The sequence below is a fragment of the Symphalangus syndactylus genome, chromosome 12 (assembly GCF_028878055.3).
Source record: "Symphalangus syndactylus isolate Jambi chromosome 12, NHGRI_mSymSyn1-v2.1_pri, whole genome shotgun sequence".
NCBI classification, from domain to species: domain Eukaryota; kingdom Metazoa; phylum Chordata; class Mammalia; order Primates; family Hylobatidae; genus Symphalangus; species Symphalangus syndactylus.
The window spans coordinates 59,428,605-59,452,369 of record NC_072441.2 but is presented as its reverse complement, the minus strand read 5'-3'; the positions used below and the strand labels follow the sequence as shown (position 1 = coordinate 59,452,369).

The 23,765-nt window shown below is 36.1% G+C and overlaps 1 protein-coding gene across 1 annotated transcript; it reads left to right on the top strand.

Moving 5' to 3' along the window:
• The first annotated feature begins 444 nt into the window (after positions 1-444).
• On the top strand, positions 445-5,491 carry LOC134734834 (large ribosomal subunit protein uL22-like). The gene is made up of 4 exons (XM_063628213.1): positions 445-545; positions 1,634-1,685; positions 2,349-2,357; positions 5,135-5,491. The coding sequence occupies exons 1-4, from the start codon at positions 445-447 to the stop codon at positions 5,471-5,473; spliced, it is 501 nt and encodes a 166-aa protein (XP_063484283.1). The 3' UTR covers positions 5,474-5,491.
• The last annotated feature ends 18,274 nt before the right edge of the window (positions 5,492-23,765 follow it).

The following is a 23,765-nucleotide window of genomic DNA, read 5'->3' as shown; positions in this document are numbered from 1 at the left end:
TGACCTAGGATGTGTCTAGAAATATCTGGGAGCTAGGACTTGGAATGAGGGCTTCATGACCCTGACTGGTGCTCTATCTTCCTGTAGCTGACCTGGTCTCCCAGATGCAAGACAGAGTCTTCCCTACTCTTCCCTCTCCTCTCCTCAAGGAGAACGAAGAGGTCTGTTTTGGAGCCACAAGTTGTGTTACCTGGGGTTGAGGGATGGGTAATGCAATAGCTTCCTTATTTGCCCCTGTTGGTGTCTCAGTAAGACAAAACACCCTACTGAGATATATATATTATAATATATATATAATATATATATTATAATATATATATCTCATATATATGTCTCATGTATATATTTAACAGGAAAATAAAGTTTTAGTTTTCTTTTATTTGTTCTTATAGATATCTTTTTTATGTAGAATAGGAAAAGCTTTACTCTGTTTCTTTTGTGGATATGGAAACTAAATCTCAAATGAAGTCATATCCAATTAAAAGATGTTTAAGAAACAACAGTAAACCAGAGTTCCTACAACCCAATCTCCACCAGGCCCAAGGGTATGCCCAGAAAATATTTTCAGTTTCAGTGAAAGGCATGATTCATTGAAAAAAAATATACTGGTAATAGTATTTCCTAAACATCATCCAAGCCCTAAGTAATGCAGGCATAGCAATGAAAAGATAGATATGAGATGATGGGGTTTTCTAGCTATAGGATCATATCAACTGCAAACGAAGACAGTTTGACTTCCTGTCTTCCTATTGAATACCTTTTATTTTTTTTCTCTTGTCTAATTTTCCTGGCCAGAACTTCCAATACTATGTTCAATAAGAATGGTAAGACAGGGCATTCCTGACTTGTGCCAGTTTTCAAGGGGAATGCTTCCAGCTTTTGCCCATTCAGTATAATATTGGCTGTGGGTTTGTCATAAATGACTCATTATTTTGAGCTATGTTCTTCCAATACATAGTTTATTGACAGTTTTCAACATGAAGGAATGTTAAATTTTGTCAAAGACCGTTTCTGCATTTATTGAGATAATCATGTGGTTTTTGTCTTTAGTTCTGTTTATGTGATGTATTACTTTTATTGATTTGTGTATGTTGAACCAGCCTTGCACCCCAGGGATGAAGTTGACTTGATCATGGTGGATAAGCTTTTTGATGTGCTGCTGGATTTGGTTTCCTAGTATTTTTTTTTTTTTTTTAAGATGGAGTCTCATCTTGTCCCTGTCACCCAGGCTGGAGTGCAATGGCACAATCTCAGCTCACTGCAACCTCTGCCTTCCAAGTTCAAATGATTCTCCTGACTCAGCCTCCCAAGGAGCTGGAATTACAGGCTCCCACCACCATGCCCAACTAATTTTTTTATTTTTAGTAGAGACAGGGTTTCACCATGTTGGCCAAGCTGGTCTCGAACTCCTGACCTCATGATCCTCCCACCTTGGCCTCCCAAAGTGCTGGGATTACAGGTGTGAGGCACCATGCCTGGCCAGTTTACCAATCTTTTATGGAGAATTTTTGCATCAATGTTCATCAGGGATATTGGCCTGAAGATTTATTTGTTGTATCTTTGCCAGATTTTGGTGTCAGGATGATGAAAATGAGTTAGGGAGGAGTCCCTCCTTTTTAATTCTTTGGAATAGTTACAGAAGAAATGGTAAAGGCTCCTCCTTGTATCTCTGGTATAATTCAGCTGTAAGTCCACTGAGTCCTGGGTTTTTTTTTTTTTTTTTTTTTTGTAGGCTATTTATTACTACCATAGTTTCAGAACTTGTTATTGGTCTATTTAGGGATTCAACTTCTTCCTGGTTCATTCTTGGGAGGATGTATGTATCCAGGAATTTATCAATTTCTTCCAGACTTTCTAGTTTATTTGCACAGAGGTGTTTTCAGTATTCGCTGATGGTTGTTTGCATTTCTATGTGGTTAGTGTTGATATCCTGTTTATCATCTTTTTACTGTGTCTACTTGATTCTTCTCTCTTTTCTTCTTTATTAGCCTAGCTAGTGGCCTATCTATTTTATTATTTTTTTCAAAACACCAGCTCTCAGATTCACTGATTTTTTGAAGGGTTTTTTTGTATCTCTATCTCCTTCAGTTCCACTCTGAGCTTAGTTATTTCTTGTCTTCTGTGAACTTTGGGGTTTGCTTGCTCTTGGTTCTCTAATTCTTTTAGTTGTGATGTTAGCATGTCAATTTGAGATCTTTCTAGCTTTTTGATATGGACATTTATCATATAGCATTTATTATATAAAGTGCTATAAATTTCCCTCTTAACACGGCTTTAGCCGTGTCTCAGAGATTGTGGAACACTGTCTCTTAAGCAACCTCAGCAAAGTCTCAGGATACAAAAATCAGTGTGCAAAAGTCACAAGCATTCCTATATGCCAACAACAGACAAGCAGAGGGCCAAATCATGAATGAACTCTTATTCGCAATTGGTACAAAGAGAAGAAAATGCTAGGAATACAGCTAACAAGGGAAGTGAAGAACCTCTTCAAGTATAACTACAAAAAACTGCTCAAGGAAATAGAAGAGGACACAAACAAATAGAAAAACATTCCATGCTCATGGATAGAAAGAATCAATATTATAAAAATGGCCATAATGGCCAAAGGAATTTATAGATTAAATGCTATTCCCATTAAACTACCATTGACATTCTTTACAGAATTAGAAGAAACTATTTTAACATTTATACGGAACTGAAAAAGAGCTTGTGTAGCCAAGACAATCCTCCAGAACAAAGCTGGAGGCATCATGCTACCTTACTTCAAACTATATTATCAGGCTACAGTAACCAAAAGCATGGTACTGGTACAAAAACAGACACATAGAACAATAGAACCAAATAGAGAATTCAGGAATAAGACTGCACATCTACAACTATCTGTTCTTTGACAAGCCAAACAAAAACAAGTAATGGGGAAAGGATTCTCTATTTAATAAATGGTGCTGGCAGAACTGGCAAGCCATATGAAGAAAATTGAAATGAGACCCCTTCCTTACATCTTATACAAAAATTAAGATGGATTAAAGACTTAAATGCAAAACCTAAAACTATATAATCCCTAGAAGAAAATCTAGGCAATACCATTCAGGACATAGACATAGGCAAAGATTTCATGATTGAAATCGCCAAAAACAATTGCGACAAAGGCAAAAGTTGACAAATGGGATCTAATTAACCTAAAGAGCTTCTGCACAGCAAAAGAAACTATCATCAGAATAAACAGGCAACCTACAGAATGGGAGAAAATTTTGGCAATCTATCCATATGACAAAAGTCTAATATTCAGAGTCTACAAATAACTCAAGCAAATTTACAAGAAAAAAAAACAACCCTATTAAAAAGTGGGCAAAGAAAATGAACAGACAGTTCTTGAAAGAAGATATTCATGTGGCCAACAAACATATGAAAAAATGCTCAACATCACCGATCATTAGAGAAATGCAAACCATAACCACAGTGAGATATCATCTCACACCAGTCAGAATGGCAGTTCTTAAAAAGTCAGGAAACGAGATGCTGGCAATGTTGCAGGGAAATAGGTATACTTGTACACTGTTGGTGGGAATTTAAATTAGTTCAACTATTGTGGAAGACTGTGTGGCAATTCCTCAGAGACCTAGAGGCAAAAATACCATTTGACCCAGGAATCCTGCTACTGGTATATACTCAAAGGAATATAAATCATTTTATTATGAAGATACATGCACGTGTATGTTCACTGCAGCATGGTTCATATTAGCAAAGACATGGAATCAACCCAAATGCCCACATATACACCATGGAATACTATGCAGCCTTAAAAAGGAATGAGATTAGGTCCCTCACAGGGCCATGGGTGGAGCTGGATGCCATTATAATCAGCAAACTAATGCAGGAATAAAATACCCAAAACCACATATTTTCATTTATAAGTGGGAACTGAACAATGAGAACACATGGACACAGGAAGGGGAACATGCAGCCTGTCAGGGGCAGACAGCTTCAGAGGGGAGAGAAAGCATTAGGAAAAATAGCTAACACATTCTGGGCATAATGCCTAGATGATGGGTGGATAGGTGCAGCAAACCACTATGGCACACATTTACCTATGTAACAAACCTGCACATCCTGCACATATACCCTGGAACTTAAAATTAAAAATTTAAATTTATAAAAAGAAAAAAGATAGATATAATCTGATTCAGTGAAAAAATTCAGAGTTTTGACAATTTGCTTTCCTTCTCCCACATATTTTTTCAGACACCTGCTGATTGTATGCCCACAGTGCTTCTTTCAATCACCTGGTTTCTAAAATGGGGATAGTGGTAGCTGTCTCACAGAGTTAGTAGGATGGTTGCATGAGATAACTTATGTAGTTTCTGGCCCTGAGCTTGATAAAAATGAAGTGAGCAATAAATACAAATCTCCCCTTCTTCCTCTTTTTCATTCTGGTCCCATTTGTCTTCTGTATTACTCAGCAGATTATTGCCGTACTGTCCTCAGTGGTCCCTTGTTCTCTATCTTCTTTTGCAATTCACCTTCTACTCTACTTTTTGGACAAAAAAAAAATGAGCTAATAACAGGGCCACTGGAAAGTTCGGGCTGCTAATCTCCCACAAATGTTTATTAATGAAATCCATAAGATTTAATTTATATTTTGAGTGTTAGGTGAAAGACACGAGGCATTTGTGAAATTCTAGTCCAAGCCATTTTCATGACATTTTAAAACATGCCTTGTGGTCCTGGCTTAATCTATGCCCAATGCTTTCTTCTTAATAACACATTCTGAGAGCCCTCCCCTACATGTTAGCTAGAATTAGCATCAATGTTTTTACTCTCTTTGCTGAGGTAGGAGAAAGTATGTAAGTCATTCCTAGTTGAATGTTTAGTCTAATTAGGAACAATTTCTTTAAAGGAAAGTGGAACTATTACTGTATACAATTTAGAAATCTTAAAAGAAAGTTTTAAAATCATTACAAAATATTCTTGCTGATGAACTTATTTCTGATTGCTGTAATGACAGGTCACCTTGGATTGATGGTGAAATAAACCATATCCTAAGAAACCTTGATGTCAGATAAAATAAATTCATCTTGGCTGTAATGTTAATTTCAATCAAGGAAAATGACTCATTATCTCCATTTTGTTTCAGGCCAAGCAGTGGGGCTGGACACAAGGTCGGTGGCCCAAAAAGAGTGCTGAATTTTTGCTGCACATGCTTAAAAACGCAGAGAGTAATGCTGAACTTAAGGGTTTAGACGTAGATTCTCTGGTCATTGAGCATATCCAAGTCAACAAAGCACCTAAGATGCGCCGCCGGACCTACAGAGCTCATGGTCGGATTAACCCATACATGAGCTCTCTCTGCCACATTGAGATTATCCTTACGGAAAAGGAACAGATTGTTCCTAAACCAGAAGAGGAGGTTGCCCAGAAGAAAAAGGTATCCCAGAAGAAACTGAAGAAACAAAAACTTATGGCACGGGAGTAAATTCAGCATTAAAATAAATGTAATTAAAAGGAAAAAAAATCATTACAAAATATTATAATCCTGTACAATTTTTTGTGTCTATTGTTCATGCAGCAAAACACCTTCAAATAGGGCAATGACCAGAGTTGATGAAATTATACTCTGCCACGTCCTTTACAAAGCTCCCTCTCTCCAAAGAAGACTTTGTTTCCATGGGCAACAAAGCCGCAATGGCACACTGATTCTGAAGTGCTCAGATTGACTTGCATGCCCCAAGGTAAACAGTTGCCTGCACCACATAAATACTGAAAGCAAAACTCTCTTGGTAAAAGACCTGACTAGCATGAACTGAGGGGTAAACTACAGGCTGCTCCAAAAAGCCTGCCTCCAACAGCTCCCTGATAAAAGTTCCCAGAGAGAGTGCTATATGCCCTGTGGTTTCAATAATTTCTACCACTTAGGGATAGTAGTCTTTTGTCAGATATTTGCAGCTTTTATATTGGTTTGACATAAAATAGAATGGCATTAATGTCATCATTGCCCTTCAAATTCCAGGGAGAACACGGTGTCCAGCAAATTTATTTATTTCTAAATCAAGGCAAGTTGAAGGAATTTTCTTCATGCTTTGAAACCAATAGTTTTGGGCATGTGTATACATAATCACACATTCATGGCTATAAACAAAAGTGGGAATAATTATCTTTATATCAACTTTCACAGTTAATTCTTTTTCTGTCTTATTTACAGGTTCAAATGTGTTTCATTGTATGATGTTAGGCTATTTCTAAACAGTTTGATAATGATTGCAACATTCAGATGATCTCAGCAATATTGTTTTAATAATGCGGGTAATTAGAATAAGAGCTTGTTCAACCTGGATGTTTTCCTCATCTTTCTCTCATCAAAATGTTCAAGTGAGAAAGTAGAGATAACATATCTGGAGGGAAAGATTCCTAGAATGTGATGGCGTTGGCTTTATGTGACATATTTACAGCTATAACACAGTTTACTCATACTCTGAACATTGTATCTCTTCCAGAAGCACTGAGTATTTTAGAATGTTTTTGTCCCATCCTGGTAGTGCATTTGTTCTGTGAAGAGAAGAAGCATGACATATAGCTCCCTGTTGTATTCCCATCCCCCAGTATAACTTGCCATTTAAATATGACACTTAGTAAGACTTGTTGAAAGATTGGAATGTAAATTAACAAAAGCATATTCAGAAACACTAAAATAATTAAACCACACAGTCTACACTAGACCGAGAGATGCATAAACCAGTATGTAAAACATGCCAGTGTTGTGGTAGAAACATCCACGCATCTAGGACTCAGCCTCTCATATCTCAAAACATAGCAAAATAGTGAACTGATGTTCAGCAATAAAAGTATCTTACATTTGTGTAATTGTTTACGAAGCACATCATCTTATGTGATCTTCACCACTATACTATGAGTTCAGGAGAAAATCCATTTAATGATGTATACAATGAGTACAAGTTAAGGGAACTTGAATTATTTCCCTAAGGTTGCAAGAAAGTTACTCAAGTCCTCTGGATTCTTTCTTAATACTCTGTCTGTTATTCCCCTGTCTCCTCAGATTCTGAGTAGGAGAAAAGATGAAGACTTGAGAATGCAGAGATAAGACAGCAGAGTCATTTAGTTGCAGATGTCATTTAGCCACACAGAATTCAGATAAAATCCATCCAAAATTTTTGGAAGACTCATCCATTTAGAGAACCATAGATTTATTGACAGAATTTAGACAGTGCTGTCAAGGTGTTAAAGAGAGATACTAATAGAAACGTGATTTTAGGCAGTTAATGCCAATATATTAATTACCAACATTGTAAAATGTTTTAAAATTTAAAGATCTTTTCTATAGATTATCTTATTTGATATTCACACAAATCATAATTGGGAGGCATTGAAACTGGCCTACACTTTCAGTGGACTCTATGTCCTATGATCTTTTTCAGTCCTAAGCTAATTGGCAAGCATCCTGAAGGCCTTGGCAGTATTGCCAGCATGGTTTATAACCATGGCTAAGTCCCCAGCTGGGCCTGTTTAACTTCCAGTCGGGTCTATGGGCACTGCCTGCACGGAGCTTTCTGAAGTAAGCTCTCCAATTCCATTAGAGACAGAGCACAACAGTAGGACTTAATCAGTTCTAATCCATACCATTTAATGGAAAAGTATCATTCAACATTTATTGAATATTTTCTATCTTCCAGGTACTGTGTGGTGCTGGCTTTCTTTCAAACAATGAAAATGAGTCTCTGCTCTCAACCAGATTATCAATCACACAACAGTTTATTCATCTTTCTATATGAAGAAGAGAACATAAGTTTACAATTAAGAAATGTCTTAAGCAAAACTTCTAAAGAATTAGTTTGCTGAATTAAGTCATAACTGTTGCTGCTATTATTAGATTACTTATCACCTAAATTATTTTTCACAAGAATTCAAATTCAGTTTCAGGATTTGGAATAATATTTTATTTAAAGTTACAGTTTAATGTCTTCTGTAAGCATTTAGGACTTTCTTTTTTCTATTGGTAAAAATAGCTTATTTTGGTTTCCCAGGAGTGTTTATAACTGCAGGATTGATGTTTCTGTTATTCTGTTAGGCTTTTTTCTTCAAACAGATAACCTGGTTTCAGGTTATTCAGTAGCCTTCTCTTTTCCATGTGCTGAAAAGTTGATTTTATAATGTTTCTGCGGGTACTATTTTATACATGAAAATTTCAAGGTCCATTTAAAAAAATCCATCAGAGGTAATATAATGCAAAGAGAAAAGAAACATGGGCTTCAGATTCAGTCAAGCAAGATTTTGAATGAAACCTCAGTTTCATCATCGATGAGTATTTATATTTACTTTGGGGAGTCAATTAGCTTCCCTGGCTTTCAATCTCTTCATCTGTAAATAGAGGTAAGATTTTCTGTCTTTAGGTTTTATTAAGAGTTACAAGGCAATTTTGGAATGGTCATAAGGAACCAAAAAAGAGCCTGCATTGCCAAGACAATCCTAAGCAAAAATAACAAAGCTGGAGGCATCACGTTACCTGACTTTTAACTATACTACAAGGTTAAAGTAACCAAACAGCGTGGTACTGGTATCAAAACAGAGATATAGACCAATGGAACAGAACAGAGGCCTCAGAAATAACACCACACATCTACAACCATCTGATCTTTGACAAACCTAACAAAAACAAGCAATGCCGAAAGGATTCCCTATTTAATTAATGGTGCTGGGAAAACTGGCTAGCTATATGTAGAAAGTTGAAACTGGATCCCTTCCTTACACCTTATACAAAAATTAATTCAAGATGGATTAAAGACTTAAATATTAGACCTAAAACCATAAAAACCCTAGAAGAAAACCTAGGCAATACCATTCAGGACATAGGTATGGGCAAGGACTTCATGACTAAAACACCAAAAGCAATGGCAACAAAAACCAAAATAGACAAATGGAATCTAATTAAACTAAAGAGCTTCTGCACAGCAAAAGAAACTACCATCAGCGTGAACAGGCAATCTACAGAATGGGAGAAAATTTTTGCAATCTACCTATCTGACAAAGGGCTAATATCCACAATCTGCAAGGAACTTAAACAAATTTACAAGAAAAAATTAATCCCATCAAAAAGTGGGCAGAGGATATGAACAGACACTTCTCAAAAGAAGACATTTATGCAGCCAAAAGACACATGAAAAAATGCTCATCATTACTGGTCATCAGAGAAATGCAAATCAAAACCACAATGAGATACCATCTCACACCAGTAAGAATGGCGATCATTAAAAAGTCAGGAAACAACAGGGGCTGGAGAGGTTGTGGAGAAATAGGAATGCTTTTACATTGTTGGTGGGAATATAAACTAGTCCAACAATTGTGGAAGACAGTGTGGCAATTCCTCAAGGATCTTGAACTAGAAATATCATTTGGCCCATCAATACCATTACTAGGTATATACCCAAAGGATTATAAATCATGCTACTATAAAGACACATGCACATGTATGTTTATTGCAGCACTATTCGCAATAGCAAAGACTTGGAACCAACTGGAATGCCCATCAAAGATAGACTGGATTAAGAAAATGTGGCACATATACACCATGGAATACTATGCAGCCATAAAAGAGGATGAGTTCATGTCCTTTGTAGGGACATGGATGAAGCTGGAAACCACCATTCTCAGCAAAGTATCGCAAGGACAGAAAACCAAACACTGCATGTTCTCACTCATAAGTGGGAACTGAACAATGAGAACACTCGGACACAGGGCGGGGAACATCACATGTTGGGGCCTGTTGTGGGGTGGAGGGATCGGGGAGAGATAGCATTAGGAGAAATACCTAATGTAAATGACGAGTTAATGGGTGCAGCAAACCAACATGGCACATGTATACATATGTAACAAACCTGCACATTGTGCACATGTATCCTAGAACTTAAAGTAAAATAAAAAAAAATTTAAAAAGAGTTATAAGGCAAATATCAAAATAGTTACAAAGCAAAATTTATGAAAACCAACAGTCATAATCCTTGTCACAGGTATCTTTCTAATTCTTTAGTGGCCTTTATATTGACTGATAATGGCAGTTCACAGATTGATGTTTTTATGCATTTATAGAATTAAATCTTATGACTTGTCCCCACAGAGTAGACAAAGCATCAAAGCACATGTGTGTTCCTCTGTTAAGCATGCTTTGCCCATATACTTTCAATAGCCCTGCCTCACATTTGGCTTTTGAGTAACTAAAACGAATATTGATTATTCACGATTTTATTCAACTGATTAATAAACATGTGAAATTCATTGATAAAACATTTGAATAATAGATTAAAACTTCAAGAACTGCAAGTATTTTTAGGTAATGTTAAATATTTAAATGCTATTACAGATGAATTCTGGAGCAGTGTAAAAAGCGTTCTTGCTTGGTTTCAAATAGTTTTCCTAGGACTTCCTGATATTCAATAAAACTTTAAAAAATAGTACTATACTCATGTGCCAGCACTCATAACAGGCTGTAATAATATGTAGCTATACTGAGACCTGAGAAATATTCATTTGTTTAACTAGTGTGTATAAAATGCCTTTTTTTGTGCCAGGAACTCTGCTAGGCACCGTGGAAACAACGGTGAGTGAAAACAGACAATGTCTCATTTGCTGAATTTTAGACTGTAAACCACTTCTTGATCTGCCAGGTATCTGCAGCATCAACTAGCTCTCTGGGCCATTACTAAGTGAACCAGAGATCAAGATACTTGACACAAACAGCCATTCAAAGTATCTCTCTTGAAAATGAAAATAAGTAGCATCAAAATTCAAGGCTAGCTGAGTCAGGCAAATGGACTCCATCTCACTCCATGGAGAATCTGCTTAGGTTACCACTTCCCCACCACAGATTCTCATGGGCTCTGGTGGTTTCTGGTGAAGGAACTGAGAGATCCTTCCATGTTCTACCTGGAGGTATGGCTGGCAGATGCAATCTTTGAGGCAGACCGCGCCATAATTCCAGGACTGGAGTGGATGAACCAGTCCCTGTTGATGGTGGACATAGTGGACACTGGGATCCAACTCAAAATCACAGTTTTTGGACAACTCTGTGTATAGAATGGGGTAAAGAGCATGTTCCTGTGCTTGACATGGCTTCACCAACAACATCATGCTTAATCTGAGAAAATAAAACACCTTCAGGAGAATTTGAAGGCCTCTACGGTCCTCAGCATCCTGTTGCTTAAGACAACACAATTATTGTCAGGTGCATTTTGAAAACTGTAGCTTTTGCTGCTAAAGTTGAAGAGAAACAAGTACAGCATTCCTAAATCTCTGTATTCCTTTTTCCTGTGACTTGATAAATATGGTTTATTTTGTTGCAAGAGTGAGTTTGAACAACTAGTTTAATAAAGAAATGGCTATTTTGTCATACATATTTTTTGGCATACATATTTTTGCACACTTTAAAAAAATAATACTATACTATACTTATGAAAGAAAAAGTAATATCATCCAAGGAGGATCATAAGCTGATCCAGTGAGATGCCTGGGACTGCTTGATCTTAATCTTTCAGTTTTGTTGGGCTAACCTAGTCTACTATTACTAGATTTGCTCTTACCTTTAAGCTGACTTAAAGCAATCCATATTTTGCAAACCCTCTTGCCATCAAAAATATCTAAAGTAATATATCAAACAATAGTAAATAAAAATCTGTAATATCTAATTATGTTCTGCACAATATTTACTAGTTAAATATTTTTAATTTGGTCATATTCATCTTTAAAATGGTTTATCAAATGTTAAAAATACATTATTGTTTCCTGTATTCATGGCATTCTGTATGTCTGAGGTCATATCCTAGGCTTCATTGGAGATTATGAACCTGACTACTAACATATATGTCAGGAAGCTCACAGTCCTTGTGAATTTAAACTCACTTTGTACCTGGACAGATCAATGAGTATGAAGTTCTTTTTAGTGACTTGATTTTTTTTTTTTTTTTTTTGTGATGGAGTCTTGCTCTGTCACCCAGGCTGAAATGCAGTGGCACCATCTTGGCTCACTGAGTCCTTCCCCTCCCAGGTTCAAGCAATTCTTCTTCCTCAGCCTCCTGAGTAACTGGGATTACAGGCACGTGCCACCACACCCAGCTAATTATTGTGTATTTTTAGTAGAGACACGGTTTCACCATATTGGTCAGGCTGGTCTCCAACTCCTGACCTCAGGTGATCTGTCCACCTCGGCCTCCCAAAGTGCTGGGATTACAGGCATGAGCCACCATGCCTGGTGGAGTGACTTGATTTTTATTATAATTACGAGCTTGGTCTCCTTCTTAAAGTAATTTATAGGTTTTTAGAGCATGCTAGCTAAAAAAAAATCCTTTAAATATTTCAGTAAGATATTGCTCATTGACTAATACCAGTTCTCATCACTTCATATCCTTTTCATCTATTTTATTTTTCTTCATTGTATTAATCACAATAAAACTTGTATGCATATCTTATTACATTTCTCCCCAAACTAGATAGTTAGCTGCAAAAGAGCAGGGGCTTTGTCTAGTCTGTTCCTATCCAGATCACCAGCATCTGAATTGTGTTTTGTACCCTTAAACACCCAATCTTTATCTGTCTAATGAATAAATGAATAGATAAGGTGATTAGGCTCACATACCGGTATTAATCAGACTTGAATTCAAATACGAGCTTATCACTTATTCGCTATACAAATTGAGAAAACTAGTTAACTGCTCTAGGGTACCATTTTCTCATCTGTTGATATGGTTTGGCTGTCTCCCCATGCACTTGAATTGTAGCTCCCATAATCCCTACGTGTCGTTGGAGAGACCTGGTGGGAGGTAATTAAATCATGGGGGTGGTTACCTCCGTGCTTTTCTCGTGATTGTGAGTGAATTCTCACGAGATCTGATGGTTTTATAAGGGGCTCTTTCCGTCTTTCACTCTGTACTTCTCCTTGCTATCACCGTGTGAAGAAGGGTGCGTTTGCTTCCCCTTCCACCATGACTGTAAGTTACCAGAGGCCTTCCCAGCCCTGAGGAACTGTGAGTCAATTAAACCTCTTTCCTTTAGAAGTTACCCAGTCTCAGATATGTCATTTTAGCAGTGTGAAAATGGACTAATACATCTTTAAAATGGGTGTAATAACTCACTTGTTCTTTTGAACAGTGACTTGTATGATATGGTCTATGCCTGGTTCATTCTAAGTGCTCAGTAAATGACAGATATTGTTGTATAGATGTTAGCTTTGTGAGTGCTCAGAAGGTAATTTGCAGTTATTCCTTTTCTAATTATCCCCAACATAAACTGGTGTTTTATTTAATTTTATATTTTGGTTTTGATTTTTAGTTTTTGAGTGATTAATGAAGCACACATTGTTCTCTTTTTTGCTGTTGACCTGTGGTCATATCTTTATGACTATTAATATAATTCAAAGTTGCAAATCATCCCTTTATATGTTATATTCGTTTTCCTTTTAACAAGAATCATGTAATGTTTAAAAATCTTATAATGAGGCTGAAGAATTGAGTATACTGGTTTTGAACTAGTTTCATGTTTAGCCTGCTCTTGTTACAAAAACAACAAGATTAATTCCCAAGTAAATTTACCACCACCTAATAGAAACATCTAGATTTACTGGGTGAAAAAAATGAATATTTAAATGTCAAAATATTTTCATTGTCTTCCTAACTACAAAATATATGTTTATTTTGAAAGGAAAATAAGAACAAATCTAAATGTAATGGCATGAACTTTCCAATCATAAGGAAAATCTATACTTTATTTATTGAGAGGATTTTATTTATTTATACAACAAATACTGCACACTATGCAGTATAACAGGTCCCTGTCTTCATACATCTTGTGATATAGGGATCTTTGAGTCTTCTTTTGTTGTTACATCATTTGCACATCAAACAAAGTACAATGTGTGTAACTGACCCCCAAACACTGTTATTATCCATGCTCAAATGAAGAGTTTGCTGTGGTCAAGTTAAGTGAAACAGCAGTATCTTATCCATAAGCTCATACTCACTGAAGTGATTATGAGTTAATATAGAGCCCAAATTGCTATAAATTAATCAAGCATATCTTTGAGTTAAGGAATTTAGTTTTAGTTATATAATACACTGAAAATATTTCTAGGAGATGCATTTATCTCTAGGTCACAAATATTTATTTATTCTTCGATATATCTAAGGCACCATGCTAAATTACTTCTGCATTGTTCTTTTAGTGCCCTGAGCGGCCATGTAAGAAGTCCTATTATCTTGCAGGATACACCTTGTTGCGAGGCCTTCAGGCTACATGGCAGAGAAGGGGGCTCACTTGAGCCCAGCCTTCCATCCAAGGCATGGTCATATAAGTAAATATCATGTCCCCTCCATACTAGTTGTGACACAAGTACCTCTAAGTGACCTTAATTTATTGACTATAGAATAAAAGTACCATTCCTGGTAGTTCTGGGAGAAGCCTGAATTTCTGACTCACAAAATAATACAGTGTAATAATATTTTTGTGCTTTCCAGCTGTTAAAACTGTGGCATGTTGTCAGGCAGCAATGGATAACTAGTCATGCAAATTGATATGTAGTTATAAATCGCTACAACTGCAATGGCTGAAAAGATACACATTGCTTAAAAAGGTTTCAATGGAGAGTTCTGGTGGGGTGTCAATGATTTTTTTTCAATTATTTTACCATAATAAAAAGAATGTGAGTGGTGTGTGTTTTAAAAGAGGAGTGATTGGTAATGGGTTATAAAAGTGCTGAAACCATTATTCTGCATGTGGATATTCAGTTTTCCCATGACAGTTTATTAAAGAGACAGTCCTTTCCTCATTGTGTGTTCTTGGCATCTTTGTTGAAGACTAATTGACTATAAATGTGTGAATTTATTTCTTGGGTGTTTATTCTGTTCCATTGATTTATACACCTGTTTATGCTAGTACCATGCTGTTTTGATTACCATAGTTTTGTTATGTATTTTGAAGTCAGGTAGTGTAGTGCCTCAAGCCTTGTTCTTTTTGCTTAAGACTTTTGGCTATTCAGGGTCTTTGTGACTATATGAGTTTAAGAATTTTTTTTTTTTTACTCCTGTGAAAAATGTCATTGAAAGTTTAATAGAGAGCACATTGAATCTGTAGATTGCTTAGGTAGTATGGACATTTTAATAGCATTAATTCTTCTAATCTATAAACATGGGATATTTTTCCATTTGTTTAAGTCTTCTTCAATTTCTTTCATCAATGTTTAAGTTTTCTGTGTACAGATCTTTTATCTCTTTGGTTAATTTTTTCCCCATTTTTTGATGTTATTGTTTAAAGGCTTAAAACAAGAGGCTGTAAAGCCACTGGAAGAAAATATATGAGAAAATGCTTCTCAACATTGGTGTTGACAAAAATATGTTGAATATTACCCCAAAAATATAGACAGCAAGGGCAAAAATAAATGGGATTTCATCAAACTACAAAGATTCTGAACACCAAAGGAAACAATTAATGGCATAAAGAAACAACCTACATAATAAGAGAAAATATATGCAAACCATGCATCTGATGGGGGTGACTATCCAAAATACATAAGGAACTCAAATGACTCAATAGCAGGAAAGCAAATAATCCAATTGAAAATGGGCAAATAACTTGAATAGATTAAAAGAAGACATACACATGGTCAACAGATATACAAAAAAAGTGTTCGACATTACTAATCATCAGGAAAATGCAAATTAAAACCATAATGAGAGATCACCTCACACTACTTAGAATAGCTATTACCAAAAAGACAAAGATAAGTGTTAGAGAGGATGTAAGGAAAAAAGAACCTTGTACACTGTGGGAATGTAAATTGGTACAGACATTATGGAAAACAGTATGTCAACTTCTTAAAAAATTAGAACTTCTAATTGACCCAGAAATCCCACTTCTAAGTATATTTCCAAAGGAAATGTAATCAGTGTGTGAAAAAGATATATGTACTCCATATTCACTGTAGCATTATTCACAATAGTCAAGATATGGGATCAACCTAAGTGTCTATCAAGGGATGAATGGCTAAAGAAAATTTGGCATATATATATAATGGAATTCTACTTAGCCTTAAAAAAGAAGGAAATCCTGTCATTTATAAGAACATAGATGAAACTGGAGAACATTATGCTAACTAAAATACGTTTGGCAAAGAAAGACAAATAGTGCATGAACTTATATGTAGAATCTACAAAAACGTTAAACCTAGAAGCAGAGAATAGAATGGTGGTTACCAGTATCTGGGATGGGATTTAAGGAATGGCAAGATGTTTGCCAAAGGGTACAAAATTACAGTTTGATGGAATGAATAACTTCTGGGGATCTATTATATAGCGTGGTTAATATAGTTGGTAGAAAAGTATTGTATACTTGAAAATTGCTAAGATACGAGATCAAATGTTCTCACCGAAAACAATAATGAGTATATAATTGGACAGATATGTTAAATAGATTGATTTAATAATTTCATAATGTATACATATATCGAACACCATGTCAGACACCATAAATAGATATAATTTTTGCTTTACACTTAAACCTTAAAAGCTGGGAAGAAGTTTCTAAAAGAAGCATCTAAATTGGCTGGGTATGGTGGCTCAGACTTGTAATCCCAGCACTTTGGGAGGCCAAGATGCACGGATCACCTGAGGTCAGGAGTTTGAGACTAGCCTAGATAACATGGCAAAACCCTGTCTATACTAAAAATACAAAAATTAACCGGAGTGGTGGTGTGCACCTGTAGTCCCAGCTACTTGGGGGGCTGAGGTGGGAGGATCACTTGAACCCGGAGGTGGAGGTTGACGTGAGGTGAGATCATGCCATTGCCCTCCAGCCTGGAGGGCTGGAACAAGAATCGATCTCAAAAAAAAAGAGAGAGAGGAAAAAAAAAAGCATCTCAATTGGATGCAAGGAAAGCTGAAGGTTAACATCACTTATGTCACAATTGTCTCCTAAACCATTTCTTTTGTTTTCTTCACCCCGCCGCCCACCTTCCCCATCCCCCCGACCCCCGCCTTCCCGAGATGGGGCTTCGCTCTTGTAGCCCAGGCTGGAGTGCAGTGGCGTGATCTTGGCTCACTGCAATGTCTGCCTCTTGGGTTCAAGTGATTCTCCTGCCTCAGTCTCCCAAGTAGCTGGTATTACAAGTGTCTGCCACCATACCTGGTTAATTTTTGTATTTTTAGTAGAGACAGGATTTTGCTATGTTGGCCAGGCTGGTCTTGAACTCCTGACCTCAGATGATCTACCTGCCTTGGCCTCCCAAAGTGTTGGGATTATAGGCGTGCTCCTAAACCATTTCTATGAACTTACCTTGAAGGTATACTATTAACTGCCATAGAATATCTTCTTATTTTTAGAAACTGTTTCAAAAAGAAAATTCAGTAATTTCAAGACAGAAACTATATCAGAAAAATATTCATTAATAATAAATTTAAAACATACTGTTTAGTTTCTACTATATATCAGGGACTAAAATAATGTCTCTTGTGGCCATTGTTCCTTTAAATTAATTTAAAGGCACTGATATTTTGAAGTTGTAGGATTTAACTAATTTTGATTCTACTTTACTGATGCTTCAAAGACTTAGAATGGTGCATTACTAATTTTCTCAATGTCTGAACATAACTGGGACGAATATGGGTTTCAAGTCCCGTTTGATTTAAATGTCTGCCCTGAACACTACCATATTATTTATAAGGAACATACTGGTTATGACCATTATGACCCAAGACTAGAGTTTGTGAACAGCAACTGAATAACAGAAGGTTTATGTTGTGCTGCCACTGAGAACCAGAAAAGATTTTCTGTTATGTTCTTCATTAAAGTGGTCAGTTTTGCTTTGAATTCTGAAGGAAAACATGGTTTTTGCAGAACTACTCTGACACACACACTGTCGCACACACACAAATGCATATGAATATACCACTGAAGTTACCTCAGCAACGTTACATCAATTGTTTCTTTAACCTAAGAAAAAGCCTTGAGAAAGATCTGAAATAGACAGTGCACCAGGACCTCTAAAGAAAGGCAAATCAAATAAACACTGTGAAATTGCAAAACGAACAAAGCAACAAACAACAACAGCAAAGAAACCCGCAACAATGTGAGTTGGCCTGCACAGGACCAGCTGCTCCAATATTTTCTTGCTAGTAAATATTGCAAAGATTCTTTCAATTCTGTTTGCCATTAAGCATATTTGGACAGGTATCAACCTAATTCAATCCATTATTCTGTAAATAATATTTTTACAGAAAGGGAAGACAAAACTAAATCATTAATGATTTATAAGATTACTCTCTGGACATGTTATGTAAAAGATGCTAAGTTGGTCCCTAGATCAAATATCGATTAATCTTAAATCTAAGTTTAATCTGATTTATGGTGAAATTCAAAAGATCTGGCCCTTTTTAAGTTACCCACATTTATAGGCAGTGTACATCTATGTAAGACTTTCGTATGAGTCTTCCATTTGGGCTTGCTTTCTTTTTTTTTTTTTTTTTTTTTTTTTTACTTATTACTAAGCTTCATTTTAAAGTACTTGCTTCAGACAGCTATGGTAGAATCTACTCTATTGTCAGTGACATCTCTTTTAGTGGTTACCCTCAGAGGATGCAGATTCCATGCCTCTGAGTCTGTCCTGTGAAAAGAGAACTAGATTAAAATAAAATTTGTGGCAGAGCCAAGCTTGTTTAATCTTTGACTCTTCTTCTGTTATTAAGAAGTCTCAAACATGATTCTCTGCACTAAAACGACATCACTTTTGATTTCAAACACCTCAATTTTCTAGTTACTTTTTACTCTGGCAAATATAAGAAGACACAGAAGAAATCTCTCATTAAAGATGGCAAAAATGTTAAAAATGGTAAAACCAGTGCTCATTTATTAAATGATGTAATGTAGTGTACAAGGAAAAATTTTCTGTGAATTCTACAGCCACACATTTTAAAATTGGCATGTCTATCATATATTGCACATATAATTTGTATTTCAGATAAAAGTACGTATTTGTCAACTGGCTTAGAAAAAACACAACGGAGGTTGAGGAACTAAAAATATAGAGATATAAAGAGTATACCCTGAGCCTTAATGCTAGTTGTAACTATTAAGAGCTTTTTGCTATGGCAAACAATGTGAATGTTGACATAAATGTGTTTGTGGTAAGTGTGTAACCCTAGGAAAATTACTGCTGATTTTCTTAGCTATAGAAACTCAACACTCCTAAATGACATGCAATAACATGAAGTGTCTGACCCAATAACTAAAGAAGCAAGTACTTAATTAGAAGGTATTTGGAAAACCGAATGTCAGGCAACTCTCCTGTTACAGATTGGTTATATTTGGCAAATTTAAAAGGCAAATGGATAGCCCTTTCTTATCAGTGAGTCGTATGTGCAGTATGGAATGGCATTCATGTGACAGTGGAAAGCCTATAGACCCTGGAGACAGATAAGTTACTTTGGAGATTTTGTGGAGAGTTTTATTAATGGATTACTTGCAAAGAGGTGGACAGAATTTAGGAAAGCCAACAACGGATGGTTTAGTATTCCTGGCCTCACAACAGGTAGAAACCCTTACCCTATGTCTGAAGGAGCAGGGAAGGAGCAATTGCCCAAATTCTGAGAGGGCTGCCTCACAGGTAGTCTGCAACAGAGGGACTCAAATGATCCACAGTGACCCAGCAGGAAGAATAAATACACAAATCTTACTATTCTATAGTTGGCCCTCAAATTATCTGCTTGTCCTCCACTGGAAAAACCTAAGAGAAAAGGGTAAGGAAATACACTGATGTGGGTCATTAAGGTCAGCTCTAAGGCAAGGCGGAGGAGGACAGAAGCCCAGGAAGGAGTTCAGAGAAGGCAGTGGAGTAGACCCAGCACATATACCACGTTTGTGGACATTAGATCACCAAAGAGAAATTATTTTATTATTTAACTTCAATGACTTGTATATCTCTATTTTTCAATTCTTTGCAGCCCCTTTTACAAAATTAGGAAAGAGATGTTACTGAATCAACCATGTTTTCCTTTTCAGCTCTGTTGCCAACAGGAAACCCCTAGGTAAAATCTATGATCAATAACAGTAACTATATTAGCAATAACTATAATTGATTTCATTTGTTTCCTGTTCCTTTTCATGTCTTTATTTTATTTTTTGACAATTTTCCTAGCTTAACTGCACTTTTAACTATTGGCTATATACGCATACTGACTGAATTCAAATTCAGCTCTACTGCTTGTTAGCTGTGTGAACTTGGACAAATGACTTACATTTGCTAAGTATTAGTTTGCTCATGTGAAAAATGAAGATATTTTTATATGTCTTAGGATTTGTCAATTCATATGGGAGAAACGCAATAAATTTTATTTGCAATTATTGTTTCTGGGAAAGATATGAGTAATTCATAAGTAATTAATATGAACTATTAATTTGTGTAAATAATCATGCATTATGAAATAACCACACTTTCTTAATCTGAACTCAGAAGTAATATTTTCCTCACAATATTGTTGTGAATATGAAATGAGATAAAACATTGAAAGGTTTTTTGTTATATATAATGCACATGTACATACTTGATTCTATTTTTATTGGCAGTAATAGACCCTTCTCCTTTGGTAACACGTTCTCTCCAGTGGGAGAAGTAGGTTAGTTGAGCTTTAATCATATCTCAAATGGCCCAACAATGTGTGTCTTGTGGCTAAAATACTACCAGAAGGGGGAGTGCAGTCAGTTCCTACCTTTTTTTTAGCATTTGCTGTAAGAAGTGAGAAGTTTGAGTAAAAAAGAGACTGACTTCGGTGTGTTTCTTTGCAGAACGAGAATAAAAACTGTAATAAGGAAATAAGGAGAATGTTTTATAAATGTACTTACCCATAGTTTTTTTTAAATAGTTAGAACTCAGAAAAGTAAGGTACTTTTCCAAGGTTTTATTTTAAGTGATTAGGCCAGCAAGGAAAATGATAAAGGGCAACCCAAGAAACAACAGAATAACAAGGGCACTTCTTTGGCATAGATTAAAGTCCAGTTGCAAAACACTTATGATTTACTATTCTTCCTTAATGGAAGTATTAAAATATGTATATGTTATTTATAATGTATACAAAGCTAAATGGTTTGTAATCTCTAAAGAGATGTATTTTAGAACAAAATCCTGGGTTAAATCAATCTACTGAAATACCCTTTCTTTATTATTTGTACTGGTAAATATGTAAACCTATGAAAAATATCTTGGCACATCTTTAAAATATAATAAAGTTTTAAGTATCTGTGTGTGTGTGTCTGTGTGTGTACAATCACAATGCTGACCACTCCACATTTTTTTTTAACGTGGGGAAGATTTGGTAATTTGTGTAACATAGATGGGTATGGAATATGAATCTAGAATTGTCTTGCAGTTTGGAGCCCTTTAATATACTTATATGCAGTTTGCCCTATGAAAGCTTCATGGACTGGTAGAATTACAATGAAACAGTTTCAGGATTTCTTGTTTATAGTCCCAGTGCACTTGTAGATGAACACTGTGACCTTGGTCAAAGTCATTTAACCTCTCTGGATCTGTTTATTCATCTCTAAAACCTTGAGATTGAACTCTTTGCTCTCTAAGGTTCTGATGAGAGGTAAAATTTTATGATTCTCAATGAGTTGATTATTGAGGTCTTTTGTGGTCAAGTTTGCATTCTTCATTGTTTAAGGCAGCAACGAACTAGAATAACCTCCTCTCCAAAATTAGAATATTCTGCAACTTATTAGAAATGGATAAAAATATTTCAAGGATAATAATGATCACATTACTTGATTTAGGCACAAAACTAAAAAATTCAAAACAAAGCCTATTTACCATCTCTTTAAGTGCTTCCCTTGTTCAAAAACAAATCAAGACAGAGACTCGTTATTCCCTATAGCTCAAAGCTACATAACACTGTGGGTGCTTTGGTTAACGCCTTTGCTGTAGTCTGACATCCTCTTCGGATCTGCTACTGGTCCTTGTCAGTGCCAGTGACAAAGCCTGGTTTCTCTTTCATACACAAAGTGCAAAGTGGATTTAAGAGAAAGGCAGGACAGCGTCTTTTCTGTTGCTTAGATTTTTTTTTTTTTTTTTGTCACACATTGTATCTCACCTCTCTATTCTGTGGTCACTGGTCTGTATTCCAACTTTAATTCCCTCATAGATGTTAAAGAGACGTCATATCCCCAGGGCCTGTCTTAAACAGAATAGCATAGGAGACAAAGGCCGTCTTTGGGAAATTTTAACCTTCCTTTTCAGAACCATCATCAAGTGCCTAGCTCATGCCTCATTCTCTCCAGGCTAGATTTCAATACTATATTATCTGTTAGCTGGTAAGTATTTAAGAGCATGCCCACTCAAGGTGGTTTGCCTTACGATAGTGCAATATAATGGTAAAAAATCTTGAGAACCAAAGGAATTAGGGCTGTAAATGTTAAACAGAAATGAGTGCCATTTACAAAAACAAGCCTCCCTGGGACAAGGAGAAAAGCTAAAAGTCACTGTAAATATATGAATTCCCACATGTAAATCCATTTGGTATTATAAACAGATAGATTGGGCAGGTAATATGGTATACTGGAAAAAGCAGACCTATATTTAAATTTTAGCCCTCAGCAAGGTTATTTCCTTTCCCTCAGCCCAAATTCTCTAATCAAAAAAATGGAAATTGTATAACTCCATGTGGGCTTTCTATGAAGTGTAATTGAAATGATTTATTTAGAGTCTCTGGCACAATTACCTGAAATTCATAAGCATTTCCTAAATATTAGTTATTTTCCTCTTAGAAACTATTGTAGAAAATAAAAAGCTGGTCATTTGCATGTTTCACGTAATATTAACCACAATTAACAGTGGCATAACAATTTTTTTTAACATAACAAGCAATCTGGAAGTAGGCAGATGCTGGCATCAATTCACAAGGTCAGTGATATCAGGGGTATACTTTGCAGTTCTTTTGTCTTTCCCATACTGCTTACACAATGACTGCAATTTTTTTCTGGGCATCACATCTATATTCAAGATGCTAAAGATAAAATGATAAATCTTTTGTTATGAAATAATAAGGACTTCTAGAAGTCTAACATCAGAATTTCCTTTAATTTTATTGGGCACAGTGGGCCATGTGACTAGGTCTAGCTGCAAGAGAGGCTGGGAAGCAAAGAACGGGATGCCATTCTAGAATTAAACCAATAATGATCCATTGTCTGAGGCCAATACAAACTCCATTCTGAAAATAGGTTTCATCTTCCTGTCAGAATGGAGAACTAGCGTGTCCTGCTGGAACCTTCTCTACAAAGAAAATATATGGAAATAAAGGAGAACATGGATCTTAGGAACTTACAAAAAAATGAGAAATCCTTGGGAAGACAGAAGGCTATCATGAACTGTTGTGGGTCTGTGTGACTCTTTGTGGAGGGATAGCTGCAGCCAGGCACTGATGGTAACTAAAAGTGGCAGCAAGGGAATAAGTTAGAGGAACACTCTCTATTTCCACTTTCCCCCTTTCCTGCATTGCCTTGGATTATCATGTCCTCCTCGTCAGTGAGAGAAATAAAAAACTACAACAGGTTTTGGATGGGCAATGACAGAGATGTCAAAAGCCTGACTACAGAGAGGAAAACAGGTACATGCTGATCTTCTCCCCCTACAACACCCAGGAAACTTAGATGACAACCTAAGAAAATTTTCTCTGCTAATGTTGTAGATTTCTATGAACTAAAATCAGAAGAGTTTCTTAGTAGAGAAGCAT

Bases quoted from the DNA above. Each gene is read 5' to 3' on its own strand.
- LOC134734834 (XM_063628213.1), top strand. From the start codon at position 445: ATGGAAACTAAATCTCAAATGAAGTCATATCCAATTAAAAGATGTTTA. The intron at 546-1,633 runs GTATGCCCAGAA...TCTTTGGAATAG, and splicing joins AATCTCCACCAGGCCCAAGG to TTACAGAAGAAATGGTAAAG.